We start from the raw sequence: 23,008 nt of genomic DNA on the forward strand, positions 1-23,008 counted from the left end.
TCTCAGTCCTCTACCTGAGTGTGCTGAGGGTCTCATCGTAGTTGATGTCCGCGGGACTCAGGGCAGCCACCATAGCAGTGCGGGAATTCCCACCTGAGACGATGCAGATAAGAAGTTAATTGAAACACTTTGGATTCATTTTGTGGAGAACTAATGGAACATTAGGGCTCCATCAGCCTGCCACATATAAGATAAATACTGCGTTCATACCCAGGTTTTCTCTCAGTAGCCAGGTCAAGACTGAATCTCTGTAGGGGATGAAGCTCTCCACTTTCTTCTTCTTTTTATTCTGTGTGTAAAATACAAACACAAATTATAACAAAAATCTGTGCATTTATCTGCATTATGGATAAGAGAAATAATAAAATAAAAAATATTTGAATTTGAACAAATTACCTTATTTGGTCCAGAATCCTAAAATGAAGTAGACAACAATATTAACATGTTTATCCTATATAAAATCTATTGCATCTTTTATGAAACAGTATGCAAATATACTGATAAAAAAAATCTCCATACCACTTCTGCCAAAGCAGAGATTACTTTTCCCAATGTAGTCAGAGATTTGTTGATATTTGCTCCTTCCTGTGACCGGGCGAGAGGCAGAGGAGGATATTTGCATTGAAAATACAGTATCTAAATGCTTCTAAATTGCTTCAATATGGATAAAGTCATAGTAATTATTTCCCCTATAGGCAAGCAAATCTGTTTTCAGTGCAATCTGTTTATAAATGTCCAAAATGCAGTGGAGGGAAACATTTTCACCTTAAGCCTGGTCCCTTTGGCTCCTGTAGAATCTGCTCTCTCACTCCCAGCCAAATCCACTAGACTTATTTTGCTGACCTGCGACAGAACATCCAATAAATACAGCTGTGATGCATGAGCTGACAACAAACTAAGCGAAAGCCATTTATCTTAACTCCAACATCAGTGTTCATTAAAAAACATCACAATGTCACATTATCATTGTGACCTTCAAGGGATCAATGATTTCCTATTTACGATAAGATTCAAATCACTGTGATCAATCACTGTCATCTCACAGATAAGCAGTAGCAAAAGTGTAATGTGAAATGAGTTCGCTCAGGTTGTTCAGACGATCCCCACTACCTTCTCGGAGGTGTTATCGGTCTCAGCGTCATGGCGTTTCTGGGTGAAGATGATGTTAAAGACAGCGTGCGAGCGACTGCTTGTCTCGTTCATGTTGGTGGCAGCCACAGTCCTGCAGAGAGAATGAATCATCATTTCAACAATGCATGATGTAACACCACTGAAATATACCCACCGGAGCTGCTAAAGGGGAATGAGCAAAGCTGTACTTCAGACCACCTAAGGTGAGAGCAAGTCAAGACCGAGACCAGAACAATGCGAGTCCAATTCATGACCATGACTGTAATTATGTTGGACTGCCATCATAGTGAGGGCTCAAAATTTACATCCGTTTCTCGTCCTTTCTAATATTTCAAAACAAAAAACAAACTTATTTAGGCATTTTAGTAAAATACAATTGGACATATGATGGAGATTACTGCATGATAGAAGGAAATCATAGAATTAAGCAAAACCGTGTCAAACACTTTATTGCTTCTAATTTAGGATTATTTCTTTACTAAATTGTCACATCAGCCATGGACGAGGAAATTATGATATAGTAAGATACAGTATGATAACCTGTATGCAAGAGTATTTGTGTTCTTTTCAAGTCAACTGTAGGATGATGACCTTGTTTTGTATAAGTTTTATTGAATCAGTTTGAACCTTTTGTATGGCAGCCTGGTTTGGAAATTTGAATGTGACTAATAAAAACAGACTAGGCTGTATCATAAATGTGGCCAGCAGGACTGTTGGGGTGAACCAGGATCATCTTGATCAGATCTACAGCAAGCAGGTAGTCAAGAAAGCTATCGCCATTCTTGACTCTCCTGGTCACCCACTAAAGCTGACTTTGAATTCCTGCCTTCAGGATGCTGTTTCAGAGCGCCTAACTTGAGAAACAAGAGGATGAGGAACTCATTTGTCCCAGTACATTTGCACATTAAACTTCTCAATTGACATTGTGAATGTTTTTTATGTATCGTGACTATTTGTTGTGGCTTTAGTGTTTCATTGTATTGTTTTTATTGTGGTTTTACTGTGGCTTTGTTACTTGGTGTTTTTTAAACTCCTGGCTGCAGACAAAATTTCCCTTAGTTTAGTTCAATTCTTAGTTAAATTCCCTTAGAATTGAATCAAACCGAATTGAATTGAATTAATAAGCTGAAGCACTAGGCAATGTAGTGATTATGTTGAAGAAATACTTATATGAGATACTAATCATTTGTTGTCATTTTAACAGAGGGTTTTGTTGGACCCAATCACAGTTTAAAGGAAAAACAAATTAGTCTCAGATGATGGAAATGAGGCTGCCACTACAGCTGTGTACTTGACTTTGAAATAAGTCTTTGCTTTTGTTTGCTCAAGACCGAGTAAAAATACCATAAATTACGATAGGAGACCAAGACCCTTAAACTGTGGTCTCGAGACCGATCTTAAGTACTTCAGCACTGGGGAACAGTCCCATAAAAACCAGTGTACTGCATAATCACATGCATACAAACCTACATTACATACATTTATACATACACACATTCCATACATAATTTACTAAGTACAATTAATTATGATGATATAGCAGGAGACAGAGCAAAGACTCTTTCCCCTAGTCAGTTTAGGTTGGTTGGTTGATTGTAAGTGACTGTTGCTTGGATTATTTAAAACTAATAAAACAGAATGGAACGTAATAATTTCTAGTGACGACCAGTTTGTGCAAAAGTGAGTAGCAAAAAAGGAGCACTACAATGAGGAAATGTTACTTATCCTGTCAGTGCAGCATGACTTGCTATCTCTATTGTAGGTCTGAGAAACACATTCAAGGAGCACAATTCAAAGTGTGAATAGGTAGAACATAAATAATTAAATCAGATGAACCTACAGAATGTAGAGCTTGTATTTCAGTCTCTGGCTTTTGTGTATTCGCACAGCTATGACTTCTTCAATTCAGGGTGTCCTACTTTTATTCTGCACCAAAAAATGTCTTTGATGTATTTGAGAAGTTTGATGTATGTTTTCGATATTATTTGAACGCAAAACAAATGCCATCTATTTTTGTCCTTCTTTTTGAGTTTTCTCATGCAGTAAATTCCCTGGCAAGAACAAAAAATGGGTCATTAATTAATCCATTCACAGCCATGCATGCGTGCTACTGTATGCCATCTGTATCTCAACAGACCCTCTCAAACAAGCAGAGTGAGACGATTGAAATGAATGAGTGGCTCCGTCACCTGGCCTTGTTTCCAGAGTCCATCAGGTCCTGGATGTCGTTGTAGGAGGTGACAGCCAGCTTGGACAGGTCCTCCACATAGGGTCCCATCAGAGGATGTTCTCGCACGCGCAGGTGCCCTTTGTTTTTAGGGTTCAGCAAGTCCCGCACGCGCTCACAGTAGATTTCCATGTAGCTTACCTGATCAGATTCATAATGTTAGCTTGATCATTCAAAACAGACAACCGGTTCAGGGAGAGGCAATAACAGAAAGCCTCCAAGCTTACCTCCACAGAGTAGGACATGCTGTTGTCATTGTTGCTGTCGTTGATCTTAGTGAAAAGATCTTCACACAGCTGGTAGGAGAAAAATACATTGAGCATTATTTTCAGATTCAGTTCTCCTTTGGCTCAGTTACATTGTTTCTTAGTTTGCACCTTTGGTCAAGCAAACATAAAGAGGTATAGTCTACCAGGGGAATGATTCCTTGTTGATCCTTGACATCCTGTTTCCCCATCATGGTGTAGGACTTGCCAGCACCCGTCTGACCATAAGCAAAGATGCAGACGTTGTAGCCCTCGAAGGCGTGCAACAACATTTCCTCTCCGATGTCTTTGTACACCAGCATCTGAGAGGCATAGTTGATGTCCTCAGGCTGTAAACAGAGACCATGAGCAATGTAAATCTTCAAATTTACAATGAAACTGATAAACACAACAGAAAGTATTGATTGTTCAGCTGTCTTCCAGTCCACAGATATGTTAAATAATCGGTACTGTCCTTTTTATGAAACATTTATACTGTTTGTGCATGTACAGTATGTGTGTGTGTGTGTGTGTGTGTGTTCATTGGAGTGTCAGTGTTTGCTGGAAAGCAGCAGCATTTAAGCTGCGGGAGTGCAGAAAGACTTACTGAGGTATGTGACCAGTAGGAGTAATCAAAGTTGAAGCTCTTGTTCTCTTTGGGCTGCTTGGGGTTGATGATGGCTGAAAGATAGGACAAGGAACAAGGGTCAGAGCCAGGGTGAGAGCTGCCCATGGGAAACTGGATCTGAGCTGGGTCAGTATCATGTTGTGCTAATAGAGCTAGGAGGGCCTTAGTCACCTCTTCTTTCTGCACTATTAGAGATGCTTAGCTTTTGGGTCTCTGCACTAGAGCACAATAAATGGTGACTGTCAATGAAGAACAACAGACAAACTGGGACTAGAAACTCATTAGAATTTTGAGGAAGATGATGACATTTTTCCCACTACATCATCCATATAGTAATAATATATCTGACGCCATCAGTTGCTTGTTCTTATGAATATTGAGATGCTAGTGTACAAAATGTAAAATTGATTCAAACTTAAGCACAGCTCAGAGTCTCTTTGCCTACAGTACACCAATTTTATTTTTGAAATTATTGAAGACAGCTTGAAAGTGAATCCACAGCGCTGTACAACCACTAGAAAAACAGTTTTGATTTTTGATTGTTGAATAACTGACTATCTGAACTGCCCTTTTGTTCTTGCTATTCGTGCCAGTCAAGAGCACAGGTTTCATTTCAACTTTGTTGGAGACATACTCTGGATCAAACTCTGGGTGGCAAATCACACTGACATACTATGGGCATCGCCTAAACATTTACCCTCACTTCATCACTTCACTGCAAGATTGAAACTGCAGCTATCAGAGAGAGTGAGGAGAATTATTGATCAGTTTGAAACACAGTAAGACACAGTGTGCTAAACTGAACCCCTGATTTGAAGGGCAAACAATCAAAATATGAAACATGGCTGTCTGATTTGTTGTCAAAATGCATTTAAAGGCATTAAAAGGAGTTTCTACAACAACAACTAGGAGAAGGGCTTCATTTTTTAAAGGGGAAAAGATGCTTCAGTAAAAATCAACTGTGCTTCTAAAAAAGCAGAGTGAGTAAAACCACAGTATATGCAGAGACAATTCATCCATCCATCTATGGTGCCAGCAGAGGACGCAAATACATAATGTTCTACAAGTAAATCTTTCTTATGTCCCTGTTTATTGTGGAACAACTGGGACATAAATTGCCACTGTCCTTTTAGCACACAACCACTGTGACTTAAATTCAGCATCAACCATTAACCAGGAAACACAGGAACAGACTCTCCACATTACACACTACACTAATAAGATTAAAATGAGGTTTGACCTACAAAATGAGGCTTTCTTATTGATTTACGCCGATCGACATTGGGAGACTGAAAGGACAAACTGGGATTGATTTATTTATCTCAGAGAGGCTCCCAGTCTAACCAACAAAACAGGTATCACGACGACAAACCTACATACTCAAATTGTTTCCTGATCAAATCATTTTCCTACTGTGATATCACTGCTTTTGCGACTGTACTCTGACAGCACAGGCACACAGTATACACAATAAACCTGTAAGAGCAAACAGAAATCTGAATGTTTGTTTTTGTATTGCTGTAAATGAGCTGGTTCACTTCATGACATTATGATGTTTTAATTCAAACCAGAAAAAAGGATTTAAGGAACGTCCACAGGTTGTTGTTGGGTTTGAGTCAGTGTGTGTTCCCACCTGGATGAAGGATGGAAACCCTGTTGACATTAGCACAACTGCTATGGGGTGAGTGGCGCATGTATTCTAATTAATAAAAAAAGAAAATCAAATATAACATAGGCTTAAATAGCTGCTGGGCTACAGAGAAGGTCTGAGTCACACCCTAAAAGTTGAACAATCTAATCTCTTTCTTTCAAATCCATTGTCACTAATCTACATCACTGCCAAGCAGAATTTCTTATACATTAAAATCTCCTTTTATGCGATTTCATAGGTGACTTTCATTCTCACCTCCCACATAGAGCAACTGGCAGCAAAAATGTAGATCCTTCAAATGCAACAACATTGTATTCACCAGTAAACCAATTCCACAAAGATAAAATAAAAGATAAAAAGATAAAAGCCCCCAATTTGATAGAATGTGTGAAATGAACTTGCACTAAATATTTAATGGGCCTTCCATCAGAAAAGCCCACTTCCGGACCCTGTGGACTGGATGGATGTAAGCATAGATAAAGGTGAAACAAGCAGAGAGGTGAACACAAAATGCCATAGAAAATGTACAGAAATATACAGGAAATATACCTATTTCTAAAAATATATAGAAACTATATCCATAGAAAATCAACATATAGCAACAGTAATCAGGCTTTTGCAGAAAACCACTTCATTCTCATATTTTTAAGAGCCATTTCACAATTCTATTTTACGCTATCACTGGGTAGTTAAAGGAGCAATCTCAGATACTTGAATTCAAGTGACTCTTATTTCCCTGAGGGCATGTAATAATGAGCCGCATTTCCTGTGCCTGTTTTCAAAGCCGTACAGCCCTCATGTACAGGATTTACGCACACCTAAATATTGATATGCCCTTCAGAGTTTGAACTGCAAGGTGTGGTGATTTTAATTAATAACACCAAGGTGTATTTGTGCGATTACTGCAGCATCTGGCGGTCTGTGCTCCCAACAGCTAAACATCTTGTGTATCCTGATGCCAACTGTGAAAAAGCCTCTTCCCCCCTCCCAGAGCTCCAGACACCATTTTCTCTCCTAATGCAGAGATGCGGTCGATAGTACAAGAAGAAGCCCTGGGCTAAGTACACTCTAAAGCGAGTGTACACTCTGTTATTTCCCCTCTACGCTGCTGCTGTGTTTCCAATTGTGGAATATAGGCCAGTGTGGCTGACTGGGGTTTAGGGTTTCAGGCCCATGCCTCACCCATGACAAAGAGATGAGACTTCCTTTACCAGGCATGTTGTATCCACGCACTCTATCACTGGAAGGCAGCCAAATATGGACACAAATGCACTATAGCTTTCAAACAGTACTCTCTTTCATCTTTATACTGTGTAGTGTTATTTTAACAGTGGGGAGGCATGTCATCACGGTATCCAATGTCTATAACCACAACAGCTACTGAGTTTTACAAATCAGCAACAGACTTTTTCCATAAATAATGCTCTTCATAAGTTGCATTTCTATTTTCTACTTTTTATTGTATTTATCTATTTATAATGAATTTTATCTGAATTGTATCTTTTATCTGTTGTATGTATATAAAGTCTGATGTGTTGGATTTGTTGTTGCTCTGTCTGTCAATCTATCTATACCTCGCCTTTTTTTAAACAGCAAATCAGCTCATTTCCCACCATTGTCTCTTACCAGAAATTACCTTTCTACTGTAAAATGACATCACTCAATAAATCAGTGTATTAGATAACCCAGTTAGATCTATATATCTACTCAGTATTGAGGGGAAACATCAATCATCAATTTATAGTTATTAATTATCAGAGTCCCTCCACTTATTATGTTTTCGTAGCAGTGACAGCTCACCCTTGTCATCTTTTACAATCTCTAGTCTTGGCACATATGATGGTCATTAGAAAGCCACACTGCTCATACAGGATGATAATAGGTTTTGCAGTGAGCTTCGTAATTGCTTCAACACTTGCCCAGTAAAAGAATTTCTTATTGCCCCTTTAAATAATAGGTTAAATAATCGGGTTACCTAATAGACGTATATAATTCAGTCTAGGGATGAATAAAGGGCCCAGAGGGTCTCAAGTTGCATCGTAGTGGAAACAAGGATGGGATGGGTCGGTTTTCTGGGCAGTTAAAGAGCAGCTGATCTGGGCGAGTACCTGTGACATCGCTTGAGTATTTTATCACTGCAAAGGTTGCCTCTGCTTCCAAACTCTACTGAAAATCTGGACTTATTCTATCACACAGTAGAAAGCCGTCAGTTAAACCAAAACAAAGAAAATTGATTACAAACCTCTCACACGCAAACGGATATTAAGATATCTCACTCTTACCCAGACCCATTGTCTCCACAGCATGACATCTTTTTGCTTACTCATCTCCGATTGTGCTATGATTCATACAAGCGGCCCGGAAAGACAAGACTCTAAAGTAATTACTTTAGAGAAGCAGTGATTTGCAGAGTAGAAGCGGTGAGAGACAGAGCAGGGCTGGGTATTTAAATCACATTGTAGCGCTCACTGCCTACGTGTAAGATTACTTTCCACCTGGGGCTAGCTTGAACAGTGTTTTCAGCACACAGAGCACGTTTCCAATCTTCATCATGCTCCCTTTTCTGTCTGTCTGCTCCTTTTATGACGGAAACGCTCGTTAAATGCGAGGTGTTGAGTTTATGGATGATGCCGGGTCTGGATGTCATGTCACGGAGGGCAAACTTAATTAGACAGGTTACAATAGTGGCTCGTCTGTGCCGAGACAGCAGGTGTACTTTCAGTGTGTGCGCCCTTACCTCGTCATCACTATCTACGGTGCCAGCCGTACACACACCACACATCATTTATTGTATAATTACAATTATCTGCTGTTTCGTTTTTGTCATTATACTATTTCAGCTTCATGTTACGATACAGTCTACTCTGCTGTGGACTCCATAATTGTGATTGAGTGATGCTGGTCAGACTGTCACGGGTGACCTGCCCCGGTCAATAGGAGAGGAAATGTGGCTGCGTCAGCAGGTCTGGCAGAGGGGATGCCAACCCACTGACAGACTGGAGGAGAGCCTGGCTTCTAACATGGATGCTATACTCAGCAGCAGGACTGGGCTCAGGTGGTGTGGATTTGAATATAACTGTATCAAGCTTGCCTGTTACCACAAATCTTAACATGAGGCACTTGAGCTGCCATAACAACCATGATATATAAAACATAACCAGTTATGCTGATAAAGGCATTAATTAAGCTAATAATTCATTAATTCGCAAATATTTCTATGTCAACACACTTGTCTTCACATAACACATAGGTTGTATTATGAACTCTGTATCTTAAAGTATTAATGAGTTATGGTAGTTTCAATTGATCAGTTTTTCATCAATGTGCAAATTTATGCAGCAACGTGTTCAAAAATCTACTCAGATCATGTATAGAAAGAACCTGTAGTGTAAGTATGAAGTTTCTGCTATGTGTTTTTCTTGAGTTATTGTGTTCACAAGAATGTGTCTACACAGACAGACGCTACCATGACAACAAAACGGGAGGGACAAAAGTATTTACCCTTACATTGGACAGACATTAATAGCTTGTTGTAACAAGGTCAAGACACCTGATGGTAAAGTATATCAAGAGATTTTGACTTTTGAGTAAGTCCAGCAGTGAAATCTGTTGTATCCATGTGTCCTGAATTCACTCATTCCTCTACTGCAGATTAAATATATAACTATTTATTCACCAAGTATTTTTATCCAATTGCCCCCTAAACAGAGGCCCATGATTCCCTCAGTGTCTGCCTCCTGCATCTTAATTAAGTTTGGCGTGGGGTGGCGGGGAAGATCTCTAAGCCAAGCCTGTCACCAGCAAGATCCCTGCCATTCTCCTGCTTTGTGGGAACTGGGCTATTGACCCATGTATGGGTGTCAGAGAGCACAAAAGCAGAGAGCGAGACACACAAAAACCCCCAAACTTTTTCTTCTTCCTTCCCTTGGCCCAGACTACAAAAAAAAACAAGGGGCCATTTATACCCTGCCTCTATACCCCCTCCAGACACTGCTACCACTGGGCTTTTTCATGACATCAGTCTGCTCACATCCTAGAGTCCACATCCAGAGCCATTGACTCTGTATGGAAGAGAACAATCTGCTCTGCTGAAAAGCACTGCTGTCCCCACTGAGAGCGTCTTTGTGTGTCTGTGTGTGTGCTGACCAAGGCTGGAGTCGCACGTTAGACATGAGGTTTTCTAATACCGCTGATATGATGGTAAACTCAATTTAATCTGTGAAATCTAATTCTGATTTATTAAGCAGAATTGTGGCTTAGGTAGAGCTAAAACCTGTTCAAATATTGTCACTTTTGTCTTGATTTATTTTGTGGGGAATCGAGCCCAAGATCTCCCATATTTAACCAAATGCAGGTGTGAGGAGATAATTAGGGCTACAGTCACTTTTTTGATGTTGCTCAGATTAGAATGCATAACTATGTCCGATTTCACAGTAATATATAAAAAAGAAAAACCTACGTCTTTAAAAAAAAACAAAAAACAAAAGCTCTGACATGGCCCCAGTGCAAAAAATAGAATGTTCTTGCGGTTAATCTTGTGCTGAAAATTGTTTGTGCCTCATTGGGTCCTCATCTTTTCTATGGTAGAGTAATCAGTATGTAATACAGTGTTTTGACAGCCTGATTGTAGCATAATGCATACTGTTGAATGAGCAACAGTACAGCTACTATTGCAACATTACGATGCCGACTTCTCTGAGGAGGTCTCCAAACAAAAAACTGTTGTCTAAAAATCAGGAATAATGCAGTGAATGAACAGTAAATGAACAAATCAGCATGGCAAGGAAAACACAGCATAAACAAACACCATACCTGCTATCATGGTATAGCACGCCACTAGAATTCACCCGCATTTTCAAGTTAGATTCACTCAAATAACATGCTTGATTAAAACTGTGAAATTGGCTTTGTGTGTTCAGAAATTACACTCAGAGATACCACCAACAGCATCCCAATGGTATCCACACTGTCAATACACTCCCAGGGGACTGTCTTTGATCTGAGTGTACATTGCTAAAGGAGACAATGCTGACAGTAATACTGACTGTCTAAAATACCAAGGAAGGAGCTCTCTGCCAAGGCAGTGGCGCCGCTCTTACTGTAGGTGTGAACAAATTTTGGTCGCAATCACAGATGCTGCGAAATCCTTGAGGGACTGATTTACAAAATGATCATTTAATTTCTATTCAAGATTGTGATTTTTCTTAAGTCCAATTAAGAGGGACTTTGTCTGTTGCTAGATAACATACTCTTCCCCTAGATAGGCAGAGACAGCGCAGCAAGGGACCTACACCAGAAGGCATAGTTAAAAAATGACGGCCCAAAAAAGCCGACCAGCTTGTTGTCTCTAGTCACCCATGACATGAGGAAGGAGGGGGAGATGGCTAAATTAGGCCAAACTGTAAATATTTCAGGAAGCCTCATCCATTATTGACAAATGGCTTTACCTTGCTAAGCAGACTAGATATCAAGTATCTTTCCAGTCTCCTTTCGACTAGGGTCCTCTCTCTGTTCGCTGTATTCCAAGGAATGCAGGGCCGTCTAAACTACCGAGTCTCCGGTGAACGCTTACAAACTGAACAACATATTGCCACAAAAGGAAATACAGCAGGCTTTACACACAAATTCAAACTGTCGCTTTTTCTAGCAAGATACAAGTCCACAAATACCTAACACTATCAAATCTTTGTATGTATTATTTCAATTTCACAGGGACAAAATCATTTTTCAATCAATAATTTCTTCCAAATTGTACTGTAATATTGAGTGTCTATTAGGTGGTGTCTATTCCAGTATTGTAATTGTTGTATAATTGTATGCATGACACTGACAATTTTCTATTCACAGAGATTTTAATTTAACAATTAATCATAGAATTCTATAGAAGCCATTGTAAAATCTGGCTTACTCTGGACTGCCACATTAATAAATAACTAGTCTAACCCTAAATTAATATCCAGTCAAATTTGTGAGAGATAATGTCCACTCCTCTGATGGTATGATTATTATTTAGTCAACTTCTAGAGATTGCTTATTTATTGATTAAGATTTCATCTGATATTTGCTCTATAGTGGACTTATACTTACTGTTGTAATTGAAAATCATGATCCTACACAGAGTAATTAGACAGCTGTCAATTTTGCAGAGAAGCTGAACATGGTGTCATTTTCATTCAGATATAAGCAATCTCATGCTAAAACTGGGCCCTTCTGTAATTGCCATAGTCCCACTGCACAGCATGAATGTTTCTTCCCTGGGAATTAGACAAAAGGTAAATAATGCATGAGTTAAGGCATAAATTTTAATGTGGTTACGTTTTGTTGAAATTAGGGCCTATATCGACAAGCTGCATCTGAATTTATAGCTGATGCCGAATAACTTTCCAGCTCATTTCACATGTCTTGGAATAGGCCTTGCTTTCTTCAGCCTCAGGAGTGGAAGAGTAATCATTCTGATCGTCCAAACCTCTCAATATGAGTTGAAAGTTTTGATAGAGCTTCTATTGGGAAGACATCCACATATTTTTATCTTTCCGGGCCGCTTGTAAATAGGTCAGGTACATTTCACTGCATTATAACAGCTTAAGCTTATCACGTATTGTAAGGTATCTATCAGTAATTACTTTAACATGGGCAAGTGTCGATCAAGGCAATTCTTCAAAACTAGTTAGTATCGATCACCTTAGGGAAATTCTCTTTCCACGTACCCCCTGCACAGGGAGGTCAGAGGTCAAGGTCGGATACAGAGCAGCACCCTGGAGCTTGTAAGGATTGGTGCCTTGTTCTAGGACACTTCAGCACCCTGGATGCTTACTGTCAGGATGGGCTTGAAGGACGGCCTCCCTATAAATCTTAAACCTGGCTGCCAACCTATTTCTGTACTTTTCCTGCAATCCATATTTAATGCTGAACTGAAACTAATAACAAAAACGTATTTGTATCAGAGAGAACCTTAACCCACATAGGCCTGATGAATTTGAACAGAGAACTTGATGCAGGTGACAATTTGATAGATATTAAGGCTCTGGTTAGAGTACTTACTGGTGGTGTTCCCAGACATCTGAATGATACATTTGCTCTCTTTTCCAATCTCCCTTGAATTGAAGGGGCGGACACGCACCGCCACCTTCACAGAGGCCGCTGCCATGGTGCCGCCTTCCTAGCACCTTGGGGTGCCCTCTTTAATGCCCAGGTACAGGGCTTGCGGGTTGGAAATCTGTAGAAGGGAAAAGATAGTAAATCCTAAATGATACTATTCTTAAATGTAGAATGTAGACTTCCAATTAATATAGCATAATTGACTTATGCCACTTTTTTGGCATAAGTTATGCTGTTGTTTGGTATATGTTATGTTATGTTATGTTATGTTATGTTGTGTTATGAAGGATATTGGTTGAGGGAGCCATTGTACATTAATTGTAACATTGATTTGGTTTAGGAAAAGATTGCTAGACACACCCTCAGTTGCAAAACAGAAGCCTTAACCTTCTATAAGATACATCATTTGTATAAAAAAAAAAAAGTAAAAGCAGAACATTGCACCTTGTGGTTGATGCAATCAGCACAATAGCACAGGGCAGGGCTATGTGGCTGTAACGTGAAAAGACCATGCATGGTCAGCTACAGTCAGGGGAGATGGATAACAAGCCTAGCAGCAACAAAAGAAGTGCAGCAACAGCTAAATGTCAGACTATTTCCCTGGATTACAATGGCCTCATAACACAGAAACCAGCCACAAAACCAGGGTTTGGCTCTGAGCAGATCCAGGAGTGTGAGTACAGGAAGGGCTGGTGATACACAGTATAGGATAAATGCCATACAATCGCCAATAAAACACTAAATACTATATCATGACCATATAATCACTATATGATTATAGTGGAGGCATAGTGAGGGCATCGAGTGCAACCATGACTCATCATCTGTGACGATAAAATTACTGTAATTTTTCATTCTGTTCAACAATCTCAACAGCAAGCAATGAGCCTATATTTCTGACTGGAATCTGACTTGGATTCAATGAACGTTCAATGTCTGTTGCATAATGTTAGGATATTACAAGGAGAAAGTTGTATTTATTTAACTGTAGCCTATAAGATATGAAAAGTGTTAGATTTGTATCAATATCCAATATATCTTGTTAGGGGTTTATGATTCTAGGGTTTATCGTCATAAGGTGTTGTAAAACTGCTGTGTCACACTGCTTCCTGGTACATCCTCTACTGTTGGCACATTGATCAGATTCACTCCTGTATGAGACGAAAGCTTGTTAATAACAGTATGTCAGTATAGGGAAAATTTTGTAAATAGCATTTCAAGGTGAAACAGTATGCTTAGGTGAAATTAGATTCAAGAAACTAAACAGATGGAACAAAATAAAAGATTCAACATCCAATACAATATTGTCTCAATATCTGAAATGAAGTTCAAATTAGAATATAGACCATAATTGAATAATAGGCTAGGCGTTGTTCCTTAATGTGGGGGTTTAAATGGCATGAAATTGATCTGTGAATTTCGTTACCCAGTTGCCATATTTAATTATGATTGTGTGGTGTGATGGGGGGTTAAAACCTGCCCTCCTCTGCCCAATCCACGCACACACCATGCAGTCCTGATTGCTCTGCTGTCACGCATATTCAGACTTCTGTATCGACATGTACAGCGTCATGACACATTTTACATGCCCAGTGTGCCCATCTTGATTATGTCCAGCCTGTTTGTAACAGAATAAGCTTGTAAAAATAAAATAAAATCTGCTTTATTACAACATCCATCCGTCCATCCATGGCCGATAACCAGTGAATCTGCACATACGGATGCTCAGACCAATCAGCTGATGAGGATGCAGCTGGGCGGCCACCATTTTGCCGGTGACAAAGGCTAATGTGAAAAAAAAAAAAAAATGCTGATGTGTTGTGTAGCGTGACCAATGTTTGATACAGTTTTACCTTATTATTCATTTAGAAAAATATATGAAATTAGTTTATTAGTGAGTGTCTAGCCCTAATGGCAAAGCCGAAAACAACAGACAGCACCATAATATCATACAATGCTGAGATAATTAGCTACACACGGAAAGACACAATATTACACAAGCTAATTTTCGAAATTTATGAGGAAAATATGCTTTTTTCATTTAGCTTAGCTACATGCCTCGCAGTTTACCTTCCGCTCAATGACACGGCGTTTGTTCATGTCATCCTGCTTGAGCTCACATAATCAAAACACCATTTTTCCGTAAAATATAAACATAATATAATAATTAATGCCCTTTCGAGCCAAGCAGCTTTACTGACATTTCATTCTCCCTCTTTTCTATTCCTCAAACCCTGTCGGAGGGTCTGTTGACAGCCTCTTCAATGGCCGCACCCTATGCCAACCCCATCCCAGGAGATTCAACACTAAGTAAATAAATACTGTCTCATTAAAACTGCATTATAGGCAGAACAATGGAAAAAAAACACACGCACAGGGAATCCTACCTCTGCTATGTCAACAACGCCTCGCTCCTATTTTGAAGCCGATTTTGTTGTGCTCTTGTGGTTTTCCCAGCTCCTTACTTCCAGCTCGTCTGGTCTCCACAGTGTCCTCCTCCTCCTCCAGGTCTGCTAGCTGCCTCTCCTCCCTCCTCTCCTGTCCATGAAAGCGGGGGGAAGACCTGATCGAGGTTGAAGTGCCTGTGTCTTATAACCCACCCTGTACCCTGCTTTTGCCTGGGAGTGGGGACCCAGAGAGGTGGGTGTTTGCCTCCGCCACACTCCAGCAGTCAAAATGGCTCTGTTGTCTCCCTGTCTGTGGCAAAGGATGCTGAGCTCCACCGAGCCGGTGACATCACCACCGAGGGAGGTAACGGCATCAATGCAGTAGTGGGAAGAGAGAGAGGGAGGAAGAGCGTAGGGGAGGGGGGAGAGAGAGAGAGAGAGAGAGAGAGAGAGAGAGAGAGAGAGAGAGAGAGAGAGAGAGAGAGAGAGAGAGAGAGAGAGAGAGAGAGAGAGAGAGAGAGAGAGATTAGTATCCCCTCTCGGAATAACTCAAACAAAAGCCTCTGCTGTGTAAAGACATACCTATGCCTTGAATTTAACTAAAAAAAACAAAAAAACAAACAAAAAAACAGCAGATACAGATATTTTCCAATAGGCTAAGGTAGCCTAGTTTCACATGATTTTTTTTATTTATTGGACAATAGAAGCATAAAAACACATTTGTGGTGAATTAAGGCTTAGTAGGTCAAGCCTTGGACATCAAGCTGAGAGGAGACAATTGGCACAAAGCAGGTCTCTGTACCATGGAAACTGCCTATGAAGTTATTTAGTGAAGCACAGACAAGCAGCATCTAGACAAACTGGGTTGGGGTTCACAATAAGAACAGGGTCTGACCACAGAAACGGCATTATGGAAGAATGGTCATCACAAACACAAGATATTAGGCATGTTGTTTGTGTTGCATATGTAGCGTCTGACTGTATAAGCCTGTTTCAGAAATAATGGTGCTGCTTTTCTCATCTGCTGTGGATTGTCTGCTTAGGAGTTGAAGGGTTATATATCCAGTTCTCAAAATGTGGGAGAAAACCTCCCTACGCTCTTTCTCTTTCTCCAGCAAATCCTATTGCAAGTCAGACCATATAATGCACTCTCAAAGGGGATTGCTGTGTGACATGAATAATGTACACCTCCGTACTGAGTCAACTGGGGCTTAATCCAGTGGGCTGAATAAGGGTCTTTTTAAAATGGAGATATTTAGGAAAACAAATAAGTGGTGCAATTTGTTGTTATTATATCTTAATGTTGCCCAAATTATGTGGAATAGAACTGCTGATGATGCAACCAAATTTCTGAAACATCAGATAAAGTATTTTCATATCGTATTGTGTCTATATTGTCAAATAAAGAGAAATATATTGTGGTGTACTTTGCTTTCATGTATCAATGGAGAAAACGCCGGCATATCATTTGACTGAGTGGAATTTGAGAAAATTGAAATGCTGAGTGATTTTAAAGGCTACAGTATTTCTCATGCAAGAGGTTTTGACTTTGTATTACACTTAGAAAAAAGTAAATCCAATATGAAATTTAAGTATAAGGAAGTTATAATAATGTGGACAATTCACAAGCATTTTAAACATTGAAGATCTTCTTTAATCCTATGGAGTTTTTAAACATATTTTCTTAAAAGATGAGTTAGATCAACTTGTGATGCACAATCCACATCTCAACTATCTCAAAGCTTAAAAATCCTGTCTGTTTGTCTTCATCGACATCTCCTCCTTTGTCATTGGTATAGATTTAATAAGGGAAATCAATAAGGGAAAATGCCTTTTACCTGGATTCTGCACATTACATTGTACGTCATGAAACAAGTTCTTAATATTTTGTACATTCAGTGTACATTACAATATCTTCCATAGCAAACTTCACACAGTGTATGCCTCTTTGATTGGTCTTTGGTTGAAATCAGCTGGCACTTCTGAAATGTGAATGGGCATATAATGATATGCTGGCAAGTTTAGATTGAGATAAAACACAATCTGAGTCCACTGCACATGAGGCTCAGTGGCAAGTAGAGGGTAGTGAAGAGGAACTCTGCATCTGGTGGGAGGACAGGTCGGAGCTGCTCAGGTTTCAGCCCAAGTGAAACACAATGCAATTGTGTTTTGTGACCTTGCTCTTTGTACAGCTTCTATCCAGACGTGCTACTGTTAGGCGCTCTCTCTCCCTATATCACTAGGCCTCTCTCTCTCTTTCTCTCTCTCTCTCTCTCTCTCTCTCTCATTTGCTGGCTGTGTGACATCTCTCCCTGGCCCACTCTGTCTCCTCCATTTCTATCTGATGCAATTTCTTTATTTAATTCATCAGCATTAAGATTTCAAGGTCCGATCTATGTAGGGCATAAGTATGCTGCAAATGTAATGCTTAAAGTACAGCCGTAGTGTATCGACATCACACACACAACATGTCAAAATGAAGTAAGACTATTAAATCACAACAAATAAAACAGGATGATGTCATACCCATGAATCATCTTACAGTACGTGGATGAGGTGCCTCTGATGTACACTTGGCCTTCCTGTTTAAATATGAAGTAGCTGGAGACTCAATGTTGTAAGTGTGTTGAAGGGAATGTCTTTTGATTATTTAGGAACACAAGTGTCCACTACAGGAAGATGGAGGAGGAGCCATGGCATTGGTCTGCCCAACCTTCCAGCTCTCCTCTGCCATGTCTAAATTCAGTGGCACTGGGGCCTGAATAATTTATTGATAGAGTGAGCTGTTGCCTGAAGCCTAGTGTGTCAGACGTGTTTTCTTAAAGAGACGCACCCTCCCTGCGTCTCCTTGAATACTTAACGCAAACATTCACCCTGAACACACTTCACATATGATGCTTTAGTCTGATAATAATAAACAGATTAGTCTTGTTTTGTTGACAATAACAAATCTGTCTGAAAGATTGAAACGAGAGGCAAGGTTCTTGTAATAATATAATATTATCATCATGCTCCAATGAATGGGAGACTTGGGCCATTTGGGGGAGCTATAGGCAAATGTTTTGGCTCATACCTGTGAGCTCACTTGGATGTAAAAGTTGAACAAACATTTTTTGCCCGCAAAGTCATTCTCCATTTCACGGTCAACAGAGAAGCTAAGCTAAGATCGTAAGAATAACAAAGTGAATTCTGTTTTAGGATGGATTTCTGCTTCAAAGAAATCACAGTCTAAGAAACCACATCTTGCATTATGGTCTGTGCTTTGAAATATAAAAATACAATCGTAATGGAATGACTTAATTCATGCCTCATCCTTTTTGTTTTTTCATCCATAGTTTTCTGAATCATAGTTCAAAAACTAAACTGCCGTGCATGATTGGACTTCAGAATGCAGCTTGTCACACAGAGCGGAGAGGTGAACAAACCCTTATCCTTTGAAGCACTCAGGAGGGGGGGCGGTGCCTCAACTCCAGTGCGCTGAGCTGCTAAAATCTGAACATATCTGAGGTTTAGAAGCAGAGTTAGGAGGCCATTGTTTTCTTAAACACTCAGCAAATTAAAGCCATGGAGCTTGGATCAACTGTCCGTGCTGTGAGGAGTACGAGGGTGCTGGTTGGCAGCGAGGTCCGTCCTGCTGTCATCGTAATCGAGGATGGGAGAATCCACAGCATTCTGTCAGACTGCAACTTTTCTGGGGATGCTGCGTATGAGGTAGGCTGGCTCACACCAATCTCATGTTCAGCACGCTCCCCCTGTTGGAAAGAAAATGAACTGATTTGTCACTCCTAGTAATCTATTGGCAGTCAAACGTTTGACATAACAGGTGAATAATCATTATTACACAGTTATTATATAATAACTATTACACAACATATTTTGAGTGATGTAACTCGGCTGTGATGGCAGGTGTTGGATGTGGGCGACAGTGTGGTGATGCCGGGCATTGTGGATTGCCATGTTCACGTGAACGAGCCAGGCCGCACCACATGGGAGGGCTTCTGGACCGCCACCCGGGCCGCCGCTGCCGGAGGGGTGACGACGATTGTGGACATGCCCCTGTAAGTCTGAGTCTCCCCTCTCCCAGAATCAATACCCACCATCCACAAAGCGAGGTCAATGGTGGCAGATAAAGGTAGCAGGGTAAACAGATTGCACAAAAAACTGTTTTAAGTTCCCCTCAGGTAAAGATTACATTTTCAACATGGACAACAAGGTTAACCATTAGGATTGACGGATAAGGTTTGATTCAGAAACAGTACACAATGCAGTTGTGCGTAGATCTGAGAAGATTTGGGTTTAGGTTTGGTATATTTGGGCATAGAAATGATAAAAACTGATTAAAAGGAGAGAAGAAATAACATTTATCCCTTTTATTTAAAAAAGGAAAGAGTCAACTCATGTGCTTACTCATATTTCCATAGCAACAGCATCCCTCCAACCACCACGCTCGATAATTTTCATGAGAAGATGCGGGAGGCGGCAGGGAAGTGTTTTGTAGACACGGCCTTCTGGGGAGGTGTGATCCCCGGCAACCAGGTACAGCAGAATAGATGTAATCTCAGCTCAGATCATGCTGAATAAGGACCATATAGTAAACACAAACCACGACTGTCTCCCTACAGTTAGAACTTCGGCCCATGATCCAGGCCGGAGTGGCTGGGTTCAAGTGTTTTCTCATCCACAGCGGGGTGGAGGAGTTCCCCCACGTCACTGACTGTGATCTGCACACTGCCATGAAGCAGCTGCAAGGCACAGGGAGCGTCCTTCTGGTGACTCAAAACTGCATCATCTTCTACAACATTAGTCACATTTTGCATACTTTTTCAATATTAAACCCATATGCTAGGAATAAAACAGATGAGATTGAAATACTCTCCCCTTTGCCCCCTTCAGTTTCATGCAGAGAGGGATGTTCAGCAGACAACAAAAGAGACAGGGGGTAAGGATAATTAAATACTATTAGTAGATATAATCTATCATTGGTATATCTTATGTCTATTGCAGTCACTGTTACGACAGAGTTTTTAGGTTTCTGTGCCTGCCATGAAAATTGTGATGCAGGGATAAATAATTTACGCTGAATTTGTTGAATAATGAACACTGCAATGTGCCAAACCTCTGCCTATCCTCCTCTAATCTTAGATCCCAGTCAGTACTCCACCTTCCTGCAGTCCAGGCCAGATGTCATGGAGATAGAGGCAATCCGCATCGTCACAGATCTCTGCCTCCAGTACAAGTGAGAACAGCAGCCTGTTAACCAGTAGCATATCCATGGATAGAATTTGGTTTTACTGACTTCAACCAGTCACCCACCTCTCCCTGCTCCAGGGTGCGGTGCCATATAGTTCACTTGTCCTCTGCAAAGCCGCTGAAACTGATCGAGGAGGCGCGGCAGGCCGGAGCCCCCTTGACGGTGGAGACGACCCACCACTACCTCAGCCTCGCTGCAGAGAACATACCTGCAGGGGCAACGCAGTTCAAGTGCTGCCCGCCCATCAGAGGACATGCTAACCGGGTAAAGTGAAAGGGATCTAGGCAAGATTCTGCGCTCGTAGGCAGGAAATAAACTGTTTTCATTTTGAGTCCCCAAATAAAATAGGAATAAATCAGCTTTAGAATTTCTGGATTGCTAGTAACAGATCATCTATTGTGATTGTCTTACTCTCTGTAAAGTCCTCTGTGAGACATGCTTGTGACAAAGGGCTATATAAATAAACTTGACTTGACTTGACTTGACTTGACTTGACTTATTGTACCCCACCAGGAGCAGTTGTGGTCAGCACTGAAGGCTGGCCAGATTGACATGGTGGTGTCTGATCACTCCCCCTGCACCCCTGATCTGAAGAAACTGGATAGTGGAGACTTCACTGAGGCTTGGGGAGGAATCTCCTCTCTGCAGTTTGGTAACTACTGACCAGTGACAAACATATATGAGATTCAGTACAGTATTACAGTATCTGTACCCTGTTTCTTCTCTAGTGGGCACAGATCAAGATTTGAGTCCTAGTGTGATTTCTGAAGCAAAACTCTGACTGCATTGCAATAATATGCCACACATTTACCACACATTTACACTAAGGTTTAGGTTGTTAGACTGTAATCAGATCATGCAAACCTTAGCATCAGGTCTGCAGTGCACTATTACAATGCAGTTGTTGAATGATGCTCTTCTTTTATTTGATTATATTAATCCAATTTTCTCCCGTTGAGAGAAACCTGAACCTAGGTGTGCAGCAGATATTTCTGTTTTCTAATGATTTCTAAAGCAGCTGTTAGCTATTATCCCCTCCCCCCATCATGCCTTTGACAATCACCTCCACTGGGCAAAGTTCACAAGGAGGTAAACAGGAGTTTAGTGCTGGTTTAGAGGCCAGCCTAATCATTTACTGTTCAGACACAGTAAGAGGGGGGGTCAAAGTCTGACACCAGGGAAAACTGGGACTATCAAACCTTTTGACAATGCCAGGCACAGCAGACTATGGGAGAATAATGTGAATTCTTGATGCAATTGTATTCTTATAAAAAGGTTATTTGGCCAAGCCAGACATGAGACATAAGACTGAATAATGATTTTCATATTTGACTTTGTGTGAACTAATAAAAGTGAGAACAATATTAATTTTCTCTTTCAGCAGAAATTCTGTTCATGACAGTTAATCACTGATCACCATTTTAAATCATTTTTTAGGTTTGCCTCTCTTCTGGAGTTCAGCCAGTAAGAGGGGCTTTAAGCTGCTTGATGTTGTGAGGCTCCTCAGCCAGAAAACAGCGAAGCTTTGTAGTCTAGACAACCAGAAGGGCAGCCTTGCCCCTGGTTACGATGCCGACTTGGTCATATGGGACCCAGAGAGAGAATTTGAGGTTCGTATAAGGAATTCATAACAAACATCAAACACTGAATCTGCTGGCAACTTTAGACTTTTTTGACAGCTATGATTAAATACAACACAAAATCTATGTAAATTGACATTTGTATTTATACACATTGTGTTATTAAATGTAATGCATCTTAGCTGTATTGCATTTTGCAGATAACCTACAACCAAAGTAGCATTGCTGTAAGATGACCAATACAATGGCTCACAACACCATAACAGCTTTATTTCATTTTTTGTCCAGGTCAAACAAGGAAGCATACATCATAAAAACAAGGTGAACAAACATATGAATGTCATGAACAAATGCTATGATGGACAGAGCACAGATGTTTTTTTTTACTAATGACTTGTCTGATGAAAGGAATATTGTTAAAGATGCCCTATCCCTCTCTCTGTGTGCAGCTGACTCCTTACCTTGGCCTTACATTGCAAGGAGTGGTGTGTGCCACTGTCCTCAGGGGGAGGTTGGTGTACAGAGACGGCTCTTTCTATCCTGAGCCTCTGGGGAAGCATCTCCTCATCCCTGTAAGGCATAATATCAAGGTGTAATAAACCTCAAGACATCTGTTTGTCTGTGTCATTTTGCTGGTTGCTTCTTCTGATAAGAGTGCACAAGGTTGTTTATTTATTTTCTCTAACACCCACTGACTGAAAAGACCAAAAAAATTTAATCTGTAGAACTCGTGTATTGTGTCTCCAACAACAAGCTGCAAGGAACAAGGGAATTGGATTTAAGACCAGTTTAACAATCAAAATAAAACAA

General features: G+C 40.4%; 2 protein-coding genes across 4 annotated transcripts in view; one reads left to right on the plus strand and one right to left on the minus strand.

Moving 5' to 3' along the window:
• The window catches only part of kif1aa (kinesin family member 1Aa), a 37,995-nt gene extending 24,966 nt beyond the window's left edge, over window positions 1–13,029 (minus strand). For all 3 annotated transcript variants that reach the window (XM_071517601.1, XM_071517600.1, XM_071517599.1), the window contains exons 1-11: window positions 12,924–13,029; window positions 4,211–4,284; window positions 3,771–3,953; window positions 3,586–3,654; window positions 3,321–3,499; window positions 1,111–1,222; window positions 766–843; window positions 520–585; window positions 397–414; window positions 211–289; window positions 15–93 (exon numbers count right to left, since the gene is read on the minus strand). In XM_071517601.1, the coding sequence (XP_071373702.1) occupies window positions 15–93; window positions 211–289; window positions 397–414; window positions 520–585; window positions 766–843; window positions 1,111–1,222; window positions 3,321–3,499; window positions 3,586–3,654; window positions 3,771–3,953; window positions 4,211–4,284; window positions 12,924–13,029 (1,043 nt within the window). The remainder of the gene's footprint in view (window positions 1–14; window positions 94–210; window positions 290–396; window positions 415–519; window positions 586–765; window positions 844–1,110; window positions 1,223–3,320; window positions 3,500–3,585; window positions 3,655–3,770; window positions 3,954–4,210; window positions 4,285–12,923) is intronic.
• A 5,902-nt stretch (window positions 13,030–18,931) lies between these two features.
• LOC139642661 (allantoinase, mitochondrial) lies at window positions 18,932–22,794 on the plus strand. The gene is made up of 11 exons (XM_071517605.1): window positions 18,932–19,078; window positions 19,274–19,425; window positions 19,789–19,903; window positions 19,990–20,136; window positions 20,261–20,306; window positions 20,510–20,603; window positions 20,696–20,882; window positions 21,132–21,270; window positions 22,056–22,228; window positions 22,487–22,519; window positions 22,648–22,794. The coding sequence occupies exons 1-11, from the start codon at window positions 18,932–18,934 to the stop codon at window positions 22,792–22,794; spliced, it is 1,380 nt and encodes a 459-aa protein (XP_071373706.1).
• The last annotated feature ends 214 nt before the right edge of the window (window positions 22,795–23,008 follow it).

Source organism: Centroberyx affinis, unplaced genomic scaffold (genome assembly GCF_046629955.1).
Source record: "Centroberyx affinis isolate AG114_WGS23_722 - 3 ecotype Tasmania unplaced genomic scaffold, CSIRO-AGI_Caff_v1 ptg000503l_1, whole genome shotgun sequence".
In the NCBI taxonomy this organism is placed as follows: Eukaryota; Metazoa; Chordata; class Actinopteri; order Beryciformes; family Berycidae; genus Centroberyx; species Centroberyx affinis.

Excerpts from the sequence above, each read along its gene's own strand:
- LOC139642661 (XM_071517605.1), top strand. The coding sequence starts at position 18,932 with ATGGAGCTTGGATCAACTGTCCGTGCTGTGAGGAGTACGAGGGTGCTG. Across the intron at positions 20,137-20,260 it reads GCACAGGGAGCGTCCTTCTG|TTTCATGCAGAGAGGGATGT; the intron begins GTGACTCAAAAC and ends TGCCCCCTTCAG. Across the intron at positions 20,883-21,131 it reads TCAGAGGACATGCTAACCGG|GAGCAGTTGTGGTCAGCACT; the intron begins GTAAAGTGAAAG and ends GTACCCCACCAG.